This window comes from Myotis daubentonii, chromosome 10, assembly GCF_963259705.1.
Source record: "Myotis daubentonii chromosome 10, mMyoDau2.1, whole genome shotgun sequence".
NCBI lineage: Eukaryota > Metazoa > Chordata > Mammalia > Chiroptera > Vespertilionidae > Myotis > Myotis daubentonii.
Window position 1 is genome coordinate 64,986,466 of NC_081849.1, and position 16,332 is coordinate 65,002,797.

At 39.3% G+C, this 16,332-nt stretch overlaps 1 protein-coding gene across 4 annotated transcripts in view; it reads left to right on the forward strand.

Annotated features, from left to right (window-relative positions):
* TAX1BP1 (Tax1 binding protein 1) overlaps positions 1-16,332 on the forward strand; it is a 64,082-nt gene that overhangs the window by 22,156 nt on the left and 25,594 nt on the right. For 3 of the 4 annotated variants that reach the window (XM_059712645.1, XM_059712646.1, XM_059712647.1), the window contains 5 exons: positions 4,269-4,493; positions 5,875-6,021; positions 7,718-7,838; positions 9,073-9,176; positions 11,657-11,782. In XM_059712645.1, the coding sequence (XP_059568628.1) occupies positions 4,269-4,493; positions 5,875-6,021; positions 7,718-7,838; positions 9,073-9,176; positions 11,657-11,782 (723 nt within the window). The remainder of the gene's footprint in view (positions 1-4,268; positions 4,494-5,874; positions 6,022-7,717; positions 7,839-9,072; positions 9,177-11,656; positions 11,783-16,332) is intronic. The other variant, XM_059712648.1, reaches the window with a different exon arrangement.

The window sequence follows — 16,332 nt, forward strand, 5'->3', positions numbered from 1 at the left end:
TTAATGCTTTGAGTGCTTTTGTTTTGTGGCACAACTGTTTGTTAACAGCTTTAGGGATTAGCCATTTTTCCAAGGAGCTCTGTTTTTTTTCTAGTAGGGAATGGTATTTTGAAACTGGATCCTGTTGCTACTAGGGGTTGTTTACTTGTACTTTCATTAAACATTTTGTGTTTAATTTATATCTTTACTTCAAATCTAGGACCTTTCATATCTTTCTCTATTTTATATTAATACTAGAGGCCCAATGCCCAAAATTCATGCAAGAGTAGGCCTTTACAGCTCCAGCTGCCTCTCGGCCCCATCCCCCACCTGCACCTGCCTTGGCCTGGCACTGCCCAAATCGGCTGCCACACACCCTGGTTTCCCAGTTCTGTGGAGCCCCGCCGGTTGATGGTCCCACAGAGGGTGGTCTGGGCCTCCTCCTTTGGGGCGATCGTGGAGTCCCCCCATTGATCACCCTGCCGGCTGATGGCCTGGGCCTCCCTCTGCGGGGCGATCGTGGGGCGATGGTGGGGCCCCCTGACCAATCGCATTGCACCCGCCTTGGCTGGCCTGGCACTAGTGGGTGTCAGTGTGGTTGTCTGGACGGTTGTTCCGCTGTTTGGCCATTCGGTTGATTTGCATGTTACGCTTTTATTATTATAGATCTCTTTTATCAATGTGAGAACCCTTTTTCCAAAACATCATTATATTTGTTTTCTACCCAGCTATATATGCCAATAAATTCAGAATTATGTCAATGCCACTTCCAACAATAAGTCTGCTAAATAAAATTAAGATCTATTCCAAAACTTTTCGTAGAGTATATTTCACTAAGGAAGTATAGGACACTATGTTCAGATTACTTGAATTAAAATTTTAAAACTTCGTTATGAATTTGTAGTACAGTTCAGTGTATTTGTATATATTTAAGCTTAATATTAGTTTTTATAATCTTAACCTTTTGATTTAATTTTTTGAATATGTGAAATAGTTGCATCATACAAAAGTCAAAATGATATAAAAAATTTACTCTGATGTCTCAATCTCTTCCTTATAAAATCCCTGTTTTAACTTATACCCATAGGTAAACATTTTCTTTACTTTCTGCTTTTTTTTGGAAAAATTAAGCTTATGTGCAGGTGTTGGTGTGCACATACTCCTTTTGATCCCTTTCTTTCTTAAAAAAAGATGCCATGCTATATATATTTTGTACTTTGCTGTTTTTCATTTAACAATATAAACTGGAAATCATTCCATATTAATTTATAGAGATCTTTCTAATTTTTAAAAATGGCTGTGTAGTACTACTTTGTGTAGGTTTACATTGATTTATTAATTTTTATGGATGAGTATTGTGTTGTTTTCAGTAGTTTGCTGTTAAACATGCTCAGACATAGTTAATATAAATGTCAGACATACATGACATTTATATTTAACTAGAGGCCTGATGCACGAAATTCTTGCAAGGGGCTTGGCCCTTGCAGCCGCAGCGGCTTGCCTTGGCCCTCACAGCCCTGGCTTTGTCCGGAAGGTCATCTTGAAGGACTTCCAGAAGGACGTCCACAAGGTCGTTTGGCTGTCCAGTCTAATTAGCAAATTACGCTTTTATTATTATAGATGATTAAGGTCCAAGTTACTTTTCAGGGTATTTAACGTGGCAGATTGCAAATGTACAGGTGAAAGTGTATTTGATTGCTTATACATTGTTTAATAAAATGCTAAAAATTTCTCTAAATATCCTTATTAAAGCAAGACTTCTGTGAGGAAAAACATAGAAAAGGAATACCTGGAAAAATGATTATTAATTGTTAAAACTTTTTTAAAATTATAAAAGCAATACAGTATCATGGTAATAAGAGAATTCAAGTAGTACATGAAGGTACAAAGTAAAAGTAACCCTCTGGGAAGAGATCAGCCAAAGAACTTGAATGCATATATGCATAACCCATGGACACAGACAACAGGGTGGTGAAGGCCTGGGTTGGAGGGTGGGATGGAGGCAGGCTAGAAGAGGTCAATGGGGGAAAAGAAGGGGACATTGTAATATTTACATCATTATATAATTTTTAATTTTTTTGGAAATGTACTTAACGAAAATGTGGTTGTATAATATTTCAGAACCTATAAAAAATTGAAGGAATGTCTGGGCATCTTGCAAAAGGAGTAAGCATACAGATCTTTTCTCCTTCATTGCAACAGCTGTGTAGTGTCTCTCTTTTACAGCTACTTAGTATGTAATCAGTTTTAATTGTGTACAGTCTTTATTATAAGCATATTGCAATAAAAATTATTATACAGATATCTAGACATACACATATAAATCTGTAACATAAATTCCTCCAAGTGCAATTGCTGGGTTGAGTGTTAAAATATTCAGTTATTTAAAAAAAGTAATATACCAACAGTATATGATACATGCTACTGTTTGTAATGGCTGCGTAGACTTTCATTGTGTGGAGGATATATCAATTTATTTGTAATAAATTCTCATATTTTTAGACATTTAATAATTATTATATTAATATTTTATTGAATTCCTGTAAAGTTTAAACCTATGTTCCTACCTGTTATTAATTTTATTAGAAACTCATGAAAAATTGCTACATTAAAAGCCATGTGCTTTTTAAAGGTGTTCATGAATGTTGCAAAAATCTGATTAGCCAGGTTATACCACTTACAGATTATGTAAGTCCAACTGTTTGTAAATTTGTTGATTTTGCTAACCCCATCCAAATATTGGAGTATTACAGTTCTTTAAGCTTTAACAATTTGAAAGATGATGAATGGTATTTGTTTGAATTTTTCTATTTTATTGTTCATGAGTTGAGTATTTTCGGTTTGTATACTAGCCATTTCTTTTTAAAAAATATCATGTTCATGTTTTTCTCCAGTTTTATTTATTTATTTATTGTTTGGGGTTTTCCTTATTGATTAGAAAAGTCGCTTATACCAGTGGTCGGCAAACTGCGGCTTGCGAGCCACATGCTGCTCTTTGGCCCCTTGAGTGTGCCTCTTCTACAAAATACCACGTGCGGGCGCGTGCGTACAGTGCGATTGAAACTTCGTGGCCCATGTGCAGAAGTCGGTATTTTGTGGAAGAGCCACACTCAAGGGGCCAAAGAGCTGCATGTGGCTCGCGAGCCGCAGTTTGCCGACCACTGGAAAGTATTATTATTCCCTTCTTCACTACCCCTTTTTTCTATTTTGGTATATGAAAGCTGACAATATTTATATAGTTAGATCTAATACTGTTACACTTACAAAGATTTTCTCCACCATAACATTACATAAATAATCATTTACAGTTCCTTCTAAGGAGCTAACAGTTTAACAACCAAGAATGGGTTTTACTTTTTCTGAGCTTACAGTATTTTTAGTACAGAGATGAAAATAGGAAAGTTGAATGAACTAGATTTTTTGAGCTCATAATGTCTAGTTAATAAAGGAAATAATTTTATGGCAATTTTAACTTTTAACGATATTTTTAGGCTTAAGGAATGCTTAATTAACTTTTCATTTCCCCAGTGCCTCATCTTTTCTATTTGCATATCAATATTTTTTAAAAACTTAAGTTTTACCAAAACTTAAGTAATGGTATATTAATATATTGGTTATTTTTTAGGTTAGATAGTAGAAACATTGTTTAACGAAAATTTTTTTAGTTACATCCTGGCTGGTGGGGCTTAGTTAGTTGGGCATCGTCCCGTGCACTGAAAGGTTGCCCGTTCGATTCCTGGGCACATGCCGGTTTGTGGGCTTGATCCCCAGTAGGAAGTGTGGGTGAGGCAGCCAATGTATGGTTCAATATCTCATTGATCTCTTTCTCTCTCTCTCTCTCTCCCCCTCCCCACCCCCTTCCTCTCAAAAAAAATTGAAACAGTTTTTTTTGAGTTATAAAGTTTTTGAAATTATTTTTATTGGTGATTGTAAAAAATGAGGGTCAGTACTTCCAACTGGAGAGATTCTGGGGGACAAGAGCTTTCATTCTGGTCTCAGTCAGGCCATGAAAGCACTGAATATGTTGCCTGAACGTCCTATACTTCAGTTTACTTGTATATAAAGTGGTATTAGTGATATTCAGTGCATAGGTTTGTTATATGTGTATTCTGTGAGGAAACTTAAGTCACATCCCTAGTTTTTTCTAGACATATACTTTAAGTTCTGAATAGAAGAGCAATATTTAACTTAAAATTTTTGATTTATTGAAATATGAATAAAAATAGTTTCTGCTTGTATTTTTTAATTGAATGTTTTAATTACAAATATACTTATTTGCATTTCTTCAGGAAGATACATTTTTCTTAAAGGAGCAACTTCGTAAAGCAGAGGAGCAGATCCAGGCAACTCGACAAGAAGTTGTCTTTCTGACTAAAGAACTTAGTGATGCTGTAAATGTGCGAGATAAAACGATGGCAGATCTGCATACTGCACGCTTGGAAAATGAGAAAGTAAAAAAGCAGTTAGCTGATGCAGTGGCAGAACTTAAACTAAACGCTATGAAAAAAGACCAGGTAAAAGCAAGTTAATTTTGAGTTTCCATTTTGATCAAAACTTATAAGAGTGAGTTACGTTAAAATAAATCAAGTCAGATTCCTGATCAGAATTTTAAGTTTCCATTCATTTTGTTTAGTCATTGAAACCTCTTGGGTTGAAATTAATGTATGCTTTAAGAAAAACTGCTGTAAGCAAATTCCTAATGGTTAATAAAAGCTGGTCTATTATTGCTAATTAAACTTTCTGATGTCAGGTATATATTACTTCGTTGGAATTTCTTACTAGCTGCATAAAAGGTATTATGGTTATTTAACAGAGTAATACTTGCTCCTCAGGAGGTGGATTATTCTTCTCTAGTTTTTTAATGAATCTTAGTTGTAAGAATATAGAGCTGGATTTATTAGGAGAACTAATTAATATGGCCCTATAGCTAAATCTCCAAAATAAAAACAGAGCCTGGCCCGTGTGGCTCAGTGACCTATGAACCATAAGGTCATGGTTCAAGTCCCAGTCAGAGCCCATGCCTAGGTTGTGGGCTTGGTTCCCAGTAGGGGGTGGTGTGCAGGAGGTAACTGCTGATCAGTGATTCTCATCACTGGTGTTTCTTTCTTTCTTTCTTTCTTTCTTTCTTTCTTTCTTTCTTTCTTTCTTTCTTTCTTTCTTTCTTTTCCTTCTTTTCCTTCTTTTCCTTCTTTTCCTTCTTTTCCTTCTTTTCCTTCTTTTCCTTCTTTTCCTTCTTTTCCTTCTTTTCCTTCTTTTCCTTCTTTTCCTTCTTTTCCTTCTTTTCCTTCTTTTCCTTCTTTTCCTTCTTTTCCTTCTTTTCCTTCTTTTCCTTCTTTTCCTTCTTTTCCTTCTTTTCCTTCTTTTCCTTCTTTTCCTTCTTTTCCTTCTTTTCCTTCTTTTCCTTCTTTTCCTTCTTTTCCTTCTTTTCCTTCTTTTCCTTCTTTTCCTTCTTTTCCTTCTTTTCCTTCTTTTCCTTCTTTTCCTTCTTTTCCTTCCTTCCTTCCTTCCTTCCTTCCTTCCTTCCTTCCTTCCTTCCTTCCTTCCCCTCCCCTCCCCTCCCCTCCCCTCCCCTCCCCTCCCCTCCCCTCCCCTCCTTTTTCTTCCCCTCTCTCTCTCTCCCTCCCTCCCCTCCCCTCCCCTCCTTTTTCTTCCCCTCTCTCTCTCTCTCCCTCCCTCCCTCCCTCCCTCCTTCCCTCCCTCCCTCCCTCTTTCTCTCTCCCTCTCTCTCCCTCTCCTTCCCCCCGCCCTCTCCCTTCCTCTCTGAAATCAATAAAAACATATTTAATGATAAAAAAAGCCAAAAAGAAAAAAGTGAAAATGAAGTTTGAATTTACTACTGTTATGATAGGAAATTTTTATCTTTTTCTTAGAGGAGTTGTTTATTTTTTTTTTTAGGAAAAAACTGATACACTGGAACATGAACTGAGAAGAGAAGTTGAAGATCTGAAACTTCGTCTTCAGATGGCAGCAGATCATTATAAAGAAAAATTCAAGGAATGCCAGAGGCTCCAAAAACAAATAAACAAACTTTCAGACCAATCAGTAAGTATAACAGAATTCATACATAGTGAAACATTTCTTTTATCAATATTTTTGTTTGCAAATCAAATCATCATCATATATAATAAAAGCCTAATATGCAAATTGACCAAACGGCAGAATGACCGGTTGCTATGATATGCACTGACCACTAGGAGGTAGATGCTCAATGCAGGAGCTGCCTGCAGGTCCCAGGCCAGCCAAGTCTGGTGCCAGCGGGGGGGGCCCCCCTATCGCCTTGCCAGTCACCTGGCAGAGGGAGGCGACCAGCGGCGGAGGCGGGGGGTGGGGCCTGCAAGTGGGCGGCACCAGGCCGACCAAGGCAGGTGCCAGCAGGACCCCCCTGATCTCCCCGCCAGTCTCCCCACAGATTGGCCCTGATCGCTGGCCAGGCCTAGGGACCCTACCCATGCACGAATTTCATGCACTGGGCCTCTAGTTTATTATATTAAAAATACCATTCTTTTTAATACAATTTACCTCTGCTTGATTTCAGGTCATTGGCTTAATACTGTAATGATTACAATTTTCATTTTAATCCTCACCAGAGGGTATTTTTTACATTGATTTCTAGAAAGAGTGGAATGGAGGGGTGCTGGGGCGGGGAGAGACATCAGCGTGAGAGAAACATATGGTTTGGTTATCTCCCACACGTGCCCCTACCAAGGGCTGGGAAACGTGCAATTGAGGTATGTGCCCTTGACGACTGGGAATCGAACCTGCAACTCTTCAGTTTGAGGGCTGACACTCTAACCACTGAGAAAAACTGTCCAAGACTGTAATAATAATTTTTTAATATCTGGTATTTTTATTTACTGGAGAACCAATAAAGGAAGCAAGGGCAATAGCAGGGGGGAAAAGAGCCTTCTTTTCACCATTTTCCTATTAGGTTGATTAAATGTATATTTCACTTAAATTTCACTTAAATATTCATTACATACTATTGAGTCCCAAGTCCCTCTTTGTGACAATGACTTTTGTCTTTGGTGTGGGGTTCACCATTTACAAATTGTCATTGGTGAGTTCTTTCCTCCTATTCATATCCACTAGATTAGGAAGAGTTAAAAATCATCAGCTAATTGTTTTATATTCCATTTGAGGGTGGGAAGGCAGATTTAATAAAATCAATTATAATGCCCCTGCTTTGATGTCTGTGTGTTTTAATGTGGGTCCCCAAATTGTGCTTAAATATAAGGTTTTTTATGTAATGGAGTCTTGGAAGTGAAGAAACACATTTAAAACCCGAAGTTGAAAAGCACCACAGTTTTCTTTACTAACCACATTTACTGTAAAGACAGTTTTATTTTCTGTCTCTTTTGAAATCTGAAAGGAGACAAAAGAAGCAAGAAATGCATGAGATAAAGTAGGAAGGCTTTTGTAAAGAAAAAAAAATTACACTTTAACTATGAACCAAATGTATAGATTTTGGTTTTGGGCCTTTAAGTATATTATGACTTTGTAGTAGAAAACTTGTGAGATTTCTACTTTGGTGGTCTTTTGATGTTTTGACAAGTAAAAACATAAGGTTTTCTCTTTTGTAATATGAGTAAACTGGTGTGTGTAACTTTAGTCTTTCCTGGCCTTTAGGACAGTTAGTAGCTTTGTGGACTTTCAGGATTTTTTGATATGATTATTTACATAATGGCTGAAGGGTGAAAATAGAATTCATTTAATAATTTATTGTTAACATTTTGAATAGGCCAATAACAATGTCTTCACAAAGAAAATTGGAAGTCAGCAGAAGGTGAATGAGGCCTCAATAAACACAGACCCAGCTGCTACTACCTCTACTATAGGTGTAAAGCCACTATCTTCTGCAGGTAAAAATGTTTTAGACTTTTTGTGTAGTGTCCTGCCTTAAAAAGTATTTATACTTACTTATATTGCCTTATTCCAGGAGTAAGAATTTTAGGGAGTTTATAGAAATCTTTATAGTATATTTAAGGAATTGAGGCAAAGGGAAAGTAAGGATCTAAAAGTTAAAGTCATGCATGTGGTGAATATATAAAATGTGAGTGTGAACTAGTGTTTATCTTCATAAGAATATTCACAAGTGTTAAATGACCTGGTGTTTGTAAGCTCAGATTTGTATAGCTTTTAGGCTATAGGACAAAAGCCAAGAATTAAATTTTTAATTAACATTCCACTAAAATCTATGGAATTTTGAAACATTTCTCGCACTTCAGTTCAATTCTGTTAGGGGGAATAACTTGTAAATCCCATTTGGTGTGTCTCATCTCTCTCCCTCTCTCTCTTCGGCTGCTTTGGATCAGTAGGGTACTTTTCTCAGTGTACTTGTCAGTGGATAAGATAAATTTTTTCATTAGTTTATTAATTTATAGAACAGAGTAGAGAGAAATAATGAATATATGAACAACATGTAAATTTGAATTAACTCTAGGATTTTACTTTTCCTCATTTTTGTTTTTCCACCCTGTGTTAATGATTTAGCAATAATGAAGATAAGTACTAGAGTATCTAAAAGTATATTTCCACGTGTAATGTTTGGGCAATCGATGTCTTATACTTTTACAATGTATTGTAAATTTTCTCTATTATTAAATATTTAATTAGCTTCAGCTGCTACAGAACAAGATCCTGTTTTATATTTCTGTACATCCTCTTAGTTACCTACATGGTGTTGTACAATATTTACTTAATAAAGACCTAGTGAATAGTGATGAAAGATTGGAAAAATGATTTAAAATGTTTTCTCAAAGAGTATGGCTTTTCTGCTTATCCTGTCTATTCAGTTATATGAATTTTTGTGCCATTTAGAACTATTTTTAGCTAATTAAAAAAAAAATGATCATTACTGAACATGAACTTGGTTCTGGCCAAACTGACATTTAAAGACTTCTTACCTAGAGTTTATATATATATTATCCTTCTTTGTTTAATGTATGAATATATATTTTTTAAATAGGTGTTTTTTTTCTTCAGTATTCCATTTATTATATTTCACAGTATCCTGATCTTTAAGTTATTCTGAACAGGAAAATAATATAAAGAGAAAACTAATTTTTAATGACCTTATTTTCTGCCTTGTTATAGCCGAGACAGATTTTGACATTGTAACAAAAGGACAAGTCTGTGAAATGACCAAAGAAATTGCTGACAAAACAGAAAAGTATAATAAATGTAAGCAACTCTTGCAGGTAAGCTAGCCACCTTGTAAGTGAAAGATATATTTATCCAATGTAATGGCTTAGGTTACCTTTATTGTTTCGATTGATGGGCATCTTAGGGTTTCTTTTTTTTTACAGCAGGTACATGTACTGGTATTTCGTTTAGCTGTTGAGAGGGCGTTGTTGTGTGTGCCTTTTCATGTAGATCTGTATGTAAAAGCATGGTCCTAAAATTAGTTTTTGTTCACCTAACGTACTTCTCTTGAAAATGGGCAAGTGATTGAGGTTGGATATTGTTTGTCTTATTATCAGGATACATGGAACTTTATAAAAGAGAAGTGCTCCTTTTACATTTACTGTAATAATAGTAAAGATTTCTACCAAATATTAAAATGACCAGATTTGCAAAGTGGAAAGGGAACATTAATCAAATGAGTTGTTGCCTTTGCAGTGTTACTTACTTTGATGATCTTAAACTATATTATTAAAACATTTCAGTTTTGTAACTGTCTTGGTAGCATTCACTTCTACAGTATGTAAAGGACAAAGGAAAAATGCTTCTCATTTATATCTGATTTGGAGAAGGAGGAAAAGCTATTTTGTGTATGTAATTTTTGTTTGTTTGAATATTTTTTTGTGTTAGTTTCTTTGCATGTGGAGAGGAGAGGGATAATTTTTCAGAGCTGGAGAAGTGCATATATTAGCTCAAGGTTACTAGAGTAATTTAAAATATTTTATGCTACTGCCTTGTAAATAATATTAATGTGATTTTTTAAACCAGATTTTAAACTGAATGTTTATGTTGCTTCAGATGATCTTTCTTTCTGTGGAAGTGTTGATTAGTACAGTTTATGCTAGAGTTCAAAGTAGTTATTTATGATAAGGGACTAAATTATTCATTAAGTATAAAACAATTCTGGATGAATATTAAAAATTCATCATGTACTATTGAAAGGAAGATAGATTGTTCCATGGAAAGTGAAACCTTCCTCAAGGTACATTATTTTCTTTTACAACTGTGTTGAAGTGCAATTGAAATCCAATAAACTGCACATATTTAAAGTCTGCAATTTGATCACTTTTGCCTATATAGTTGTGAAACTTACCATGTCAGGGTTCTTTTTTTTGTATCTGTTCGCAACTCATCCCTCCCTCTGTCCCCATCCCTGGGAAACTATTGGCTTCCTTTCTGTCACTATAGATTAGCATACTGTTTGTGCAGTTTCTGTAAATAGAATCATATGGTTTGTACTCTGTTTCCTGTCCTCTTTCAGCATAATTTTTTGAGACTTGGGTATGTTGTTGCTTATATTGGTTCTTAACTCCTTTTTATTGCAAGAATTCAAATCTTTACTATTTTAAAAATTGGGTTATCTTACTGAGTTTGTGTTCTTTATTCTGGCAATAAGTGCTTTGTCTCATATATGTGTAGTAATTATTTTCTCCATTCTGTAGCTTGCCTTTTCATTTCCTTAATGGTATTTTTAGAAAAAATTTTAATTTTGATAAAGTACAGAGTATCAAAATTTTTTTTTTACTGTTTTAGTCTTTTTATGTTCTAAGAAACATTTACCTAATTTAACTTATATTTTCTCTTACCTTGTCTTCTAGAAATTTTATAGTCTTACGTTTTACATACAGATGTATTAGCCATTTTAAGTTTATTTTTGTGTGTAGTGTGAGGCATGGTTTGTATAGTATGGTTAATCAGTTGATTTAGCATTCTTAGATGAAAAGACTTTGTTTTCTCCATTGACTTGCTCAAAGTATATTTTAAAACTTTTCACCTTGAACAAAAATCTTCAACATGAAGTTGGCCACTTTACCTTTTTGTTGTGTTTGTAACTCCTCCCTTTTAACATCTGAGTTCTAGAGTAGAGCAGTGTATGACAAGTCAACCTAGAAGTTGTCTTGGTCTGGAAATCCCAGAGTTTAATTTATCAGTGTCAGGAAACAGTGGCACTAAAAGTATCTAATTTTTATTACCTTCCTTTACAAAAGTAATACATGGTTATTGTGAAATATGGTATTATAGGAATAAAGAATAAAGATGGTAAAAAGTACCATCATGACCCTGATACCCAGAAATAAGAGCTATTAATTATTTCATATTTTTCTATACAGTACTACATAGACATCATATAATATTGTTAAACAGCTTTTAAAACAAAGATAGGATTACACTATGTATTTTGTTTTTGCAACTTGCTATTTTCAGTTAATGAATCTTGACATTTTTCTTTGTTAATTCCATTATGTGCATATAAAGTGATTTATTCAATCTTCCACTGACAGACATTCGGCTATTTCAATTTTTATACTGTTACAACAGTGTTACAATATACATTGAGCATATACCTTAGTATTTTTTTTTTTTATAATTTAAGTTCTTTATTGTTTAATATATTACACAAATCCCCCCCCCCCCCATTGTACCTTAGTATATTTGTGTGTAGATATTGGCTCTATATGGATTTAAAATCTTTTGGTAATTTAATAATTTTATTTAGGATGAGAAAACAAAGTGCAATAAATATGCTGATGAACTTGCAAAAATGGAGCTGAAATGGAAAGAACAAGTAAAAATTGCTGAAAATGTAAAACTAGAACTAGCTGAAGTAGAGGACAATTACAAAGTAAGTTTAATATTCGTATAACTTAAGGCATAGTTGCTGGTACTTTTGAAAATGTGTTATCTATAATTTTTATCAATCCAATGCACTTTTTATGTTTTATAATCCTCACTTGAGGATACTTTTTTCATTGATTACCAGGTCCAGGGATTGAGCCTGTAACTGAGGTACGTGCCCTTGACTATAAGTGAAATACTGTAGAATACATTTTTGCCAGTGTAACATAAGCCAACAAATAAGCCTGAATGGTAAATGATATTTGTAAGAATGTTAGAAAAAAATTAGCAGGCTGTACAGCTAATTTACAAGGAAAAAGATATTTTTCTAAGGAATAAAGTGTAATCTTATATATTCTAAGATATATATGTGTATGTATTAGAGCAGTGGTTCTCAACCTTCCTAATGCTGCGACCCTTTAATACAGTTCCTCATGTTGTGGTGACCCCCAACCATAAAATTATTTTCGTTGCTACTTCATAACTGTAATTTTGCTACTGTAAACAATATGTAATTATATATGTGTTTTCTAATGGTCTTAGGCGACCCCTGTGAAAGGGTCATTCGACCCCCAAAGGGGTCACGACCCACAGGTTGAGAACTGCTGTACTAGAGGCCTGGTGCACGAATTTGTGCACCATTGGGGTCCCTTGGCCTGGCCTGTGGGATCAGGCCAAAACGGTCTCTCTGACATCCCCAGAGGGGTCCCGGATTACGAGAGGGCTCAGGCTAGGCGAGGGACCCCACTGGTGCACAATTGGGGCTGAGGAGGGATGCGGGAGGTTGGCCAGCCTGGGAGGTACCGCGGGAGGGCGCCAGGACATGTCTGGCCCATCTTGCTCAGTCCCAATTGGTTGGACCCCAGCAGCAAGCAAACCTACCTGTCGGAGCGTCTGACCCCTGGTGGTCAGGGCATGTCATAGCGACTGGTCGACTGTCTGCCCCCTGGTGGTCAGTGCATGTCATAACGAGCGGTTGAGCAGTCTTAGCATATCATTAGCATATTATGCTTTGATTGTTTGAATGGACCAGGTGACCAGACACATAGCATATTACGTTTTTATTATATAGGACTAGAGGCCCGGTGCACAAAAATTTGTGCACTCTGGGGGGAGGGGGGCCCTCCACCCAGCCTGTGCCCTCTCGCAGTCTGGGACCCCTTGGGAGATAACGACCTGCTGGCTTAGGCCTGCTCCCGGGTGGCAGAGGGCAGGCCCAATCCCTAGGTGCAGCCCCTGGTCGGGCTCAGAGCAGGGCCGATTGGGGAGTTGGGGCACCGCCCCCTGTCACACACAGAGCAGGGCGGATCAGGGGGTTGGAGCACCACCCTCTATCACCCACAGAGCAGGTCCGATCAGGGGGTTGGGATGCCACCACTCTCACACTCAGGGCAGGGCTGATGGGGAGGTTATGGCTCTACCCCATCACACACAGAGCAGGGCCCGTGGGAGGGGTGGGGGTTGTGGTGCCACCCTCTATCACCCACAGAGCAGGTCCGATCAGGGGGTTGGGGTGCCGCCACTCTCACACTCAGGGCAGGGCCTATGGGGAGGTTATGGCCCTACCCTGTCACACACAGAGCAGGGCCTGTGGGGGGGGCGCCGCACCCGGTCACACACAGAGCAGGGCCGATCAGGGGGTTGGGGCGCCGCACCCTGTCACAGAGCCGCAGGGCGATCAGAGGTTGGGGAGCTCCCCCGTATCAGGCACAGAGCAGGGTGCCTTCCCCTGTCACAAACAGAGCAGGGCAGATAGGGAGGTTGTGGCCCCACCCCCTGTCACACACAGAGCTGCAGGGCGATCAGGGGGTTTGGGCGCCGCCCCCTGTCACAAACAGAGCAGGGCGGATAGGGAGGTTGTGGCCCCACCCCCTGTCACACACAGAGCTGCAGGGCAATCAGGGGGTTTGGGTGTTGCCCCCTGTCACGCTGATCCCGGTGCCGGGAGGCCTCGCGGCTCCGCTGATCCCGGTGCTGGGAGGCATATTACCCTTTTACTATATAGGGTAGAGGCCTGGTGCATGGGTGGGTGCTGGCTGGTTTGCCCTGAAGGGTGTCCTGGATCAGGGTGGGGGTCCCCACTGGGGTGCCTGGCCAGCCTGGGTGAGGAGATGATGGCTGTTTGCAGCTGGTCACACACCCTTCAGGGTGGGGGTCCCCACTGGGGTGCCTGGCCAGCCTGGTTGAGGGGCTGAGGGCTGTTTTCAGGCTGGCGGGTGACGGAAGCTCCCAACTGCTCCTTTTTTTCTTTTTTCTTTTTAATTCTGGGCCAGCTTTAGCTCTGAGGCTCCAGCTCTTAGGCCTCCGCTGCTGAAAGTAGGTAATGGAAACAATGTATAACTCCAGCTCTGACTCCAGCTCTGAGATCCCAGCTCACTGAAAGCTGGTTTCTGGTTTTTTTTTTAGCTTCTATATTTATTAAAATGTTTCAAACTGCAGGCTCAGAGGCCGGCAAGGCAGGCAGGGAACCTTGGTATCCTCCGTCACTGAAGCAAGCAAGCCTCATGTTAATTTCAAGCTGCCTGGCTGTCGGCTGCCATCTTGGCTGACAGTTAATTTGCATATCTCCCTGATTAGCCAGTGGGAAGGGTAGCAGTCGTACGCAAATTACCATGTTTCTCTTTTATTAGATTAGATAGTTCGGCATATTTTTGTGTGTGACTAAATAAAGGAAGTTCTAAATTATTTAACTTTACTAAGGCATAACTAATTGTACCTATAATTTAATTTTGAAATGTAATATTCTTAACGACACCAAGAATTCCTTTAGGTTTCCCCCATTGGGACTGTAGCAGGTGGCACATTACAGTGTAAGGTAACTTTACTGGTAGTCCTTTTATTATCTTACTAGAGGCCTGGTGCACAAAAATTTGTGCACTTGGGGGGAGGTGGGGTCCCTCAGCCCGGCCTGTGCCCTCTCGCAGTCTGGGACCCCTCAAGGGATGACCACCTGCTGGCTTAGGCCCACTCCCTGGGGGGATTGGGCCTAAGATGGCAATCAGACATCCCTCTGGCAGCCCGGCAGCCCTCGGGGGATGTCCACTTGCCAGCGGGGAACAGGCCTAAACTGCAGTCGGACATCCTTAGTGCTGCTGAGGAGGCAGGAGAGGCTCCCACCACCACCGCTGTACTGGCAGCCATCAGCCTGGCTTGTGACTGAGCAGAGCTCCTCCCATGTGAGAGCGACCTGACCACCAGAGGGCAGCTCCTACATTGAGAGTCTGTCCCCTGGTGGTCAGTGTGTGTCATAGTGACCAGTCATTCCCAGTCTTTCTGCTGTTAGGGTCAGTTTGCATATTACCCTTTTACTATATAGGATAGAGGCCTTGTGCACGGGTGGGATCCGGCTGGTTTGCCCTGAAGGGTGTCCCGGATCAGGGTGGGGGTTCCGCTTGGGTGCCTGGCCAGCCTGGATGAGGGGATGATGACTGTTTGCAGCTGATCACACCCTCTTCATGGTGGGCGTCCCCACTGGGGTGCCTGGCCAGCCTGGATGAGGGGATGATGGCTGTTTGCAGCTGTTCACACCCCCTTCATGTTGGGGGCCCCCACTGGGGTGCCTGGCCAGTCTGGGTGATGGGCTCAGGGCCGTTTTCAGGCTGGCGGGTGACTGAAGCTCCCAATCTCTCCTTTTTTTCTTTTTTTAATTCTGGGATTTATTTACCTTCTATGGCTGTCACTGGATCTGAGAGCCGGCTTTAGCTCTGAGGCTCGGCTCCAGCTCTGAGACCTCGGCTTCTGAAAGCAGGTATCTGGGTTTGTTTGGGTTCTATAATTGTAACACTGTTGCCGTCCTGCTCACTCCAGCTCTGAGATCCGGTTGGCTGAAAGGAGGTTTCTGGGGTTTGTTTAGGTTCTATCATTGCAACATAGTTGCTTAGAGTGCAAGCTCAGAGGCTGGCAGCGGCAGGCGGGGAACCTTGGCTTCCTCTATCACTGGAGCAAGCAAGCCTCCTGTTCACTTCAGCTACCTGGCTGCCAGCCGCCATGTTGGTGGGCAGTTAATTTGTATATCTCGCTGATTAGCCAATGGGAAGGGTAGCAAAGTTACGGTTAATTACCATGTTTCTCTATTATTAGATAGGATGTCAGAAGAAATTTTGAAACTTTTGTTTCATGATATTACTGTTTCTGAAATTCTTGTGGATATTTTCAATGGCTGGCAACTTCACTTACCACTTAGAAACCTGAATACTGAATTTATATGAAATTTTATTTTTGAAGATTGACAAAATAATTTAGTAAAGACTTATTGAAGCCAATTATGTATAAAGGACTATATTAGCTATTAGTCTGGTGATCTTTCATAAAGTAAGCTACAATGCTATTCTTAAGGAGTTTGTGAACTAGTAGGGATTGTTAGAAGTGTAAAGGTGATATTCACATTCACAGCTTAGGTTATCATCTGCAAACAATGGGGAGCTAAATAATAATTTCACTTCATTAATGACCAAAATGAACATATTTAAGGTTATAACAGCTGGTAAAGGTGCTTGGCTTTTTGTTTAGTGCCCTTACCCTTATTTTTCACTGTTTACAGACAAGCACTCATACTAG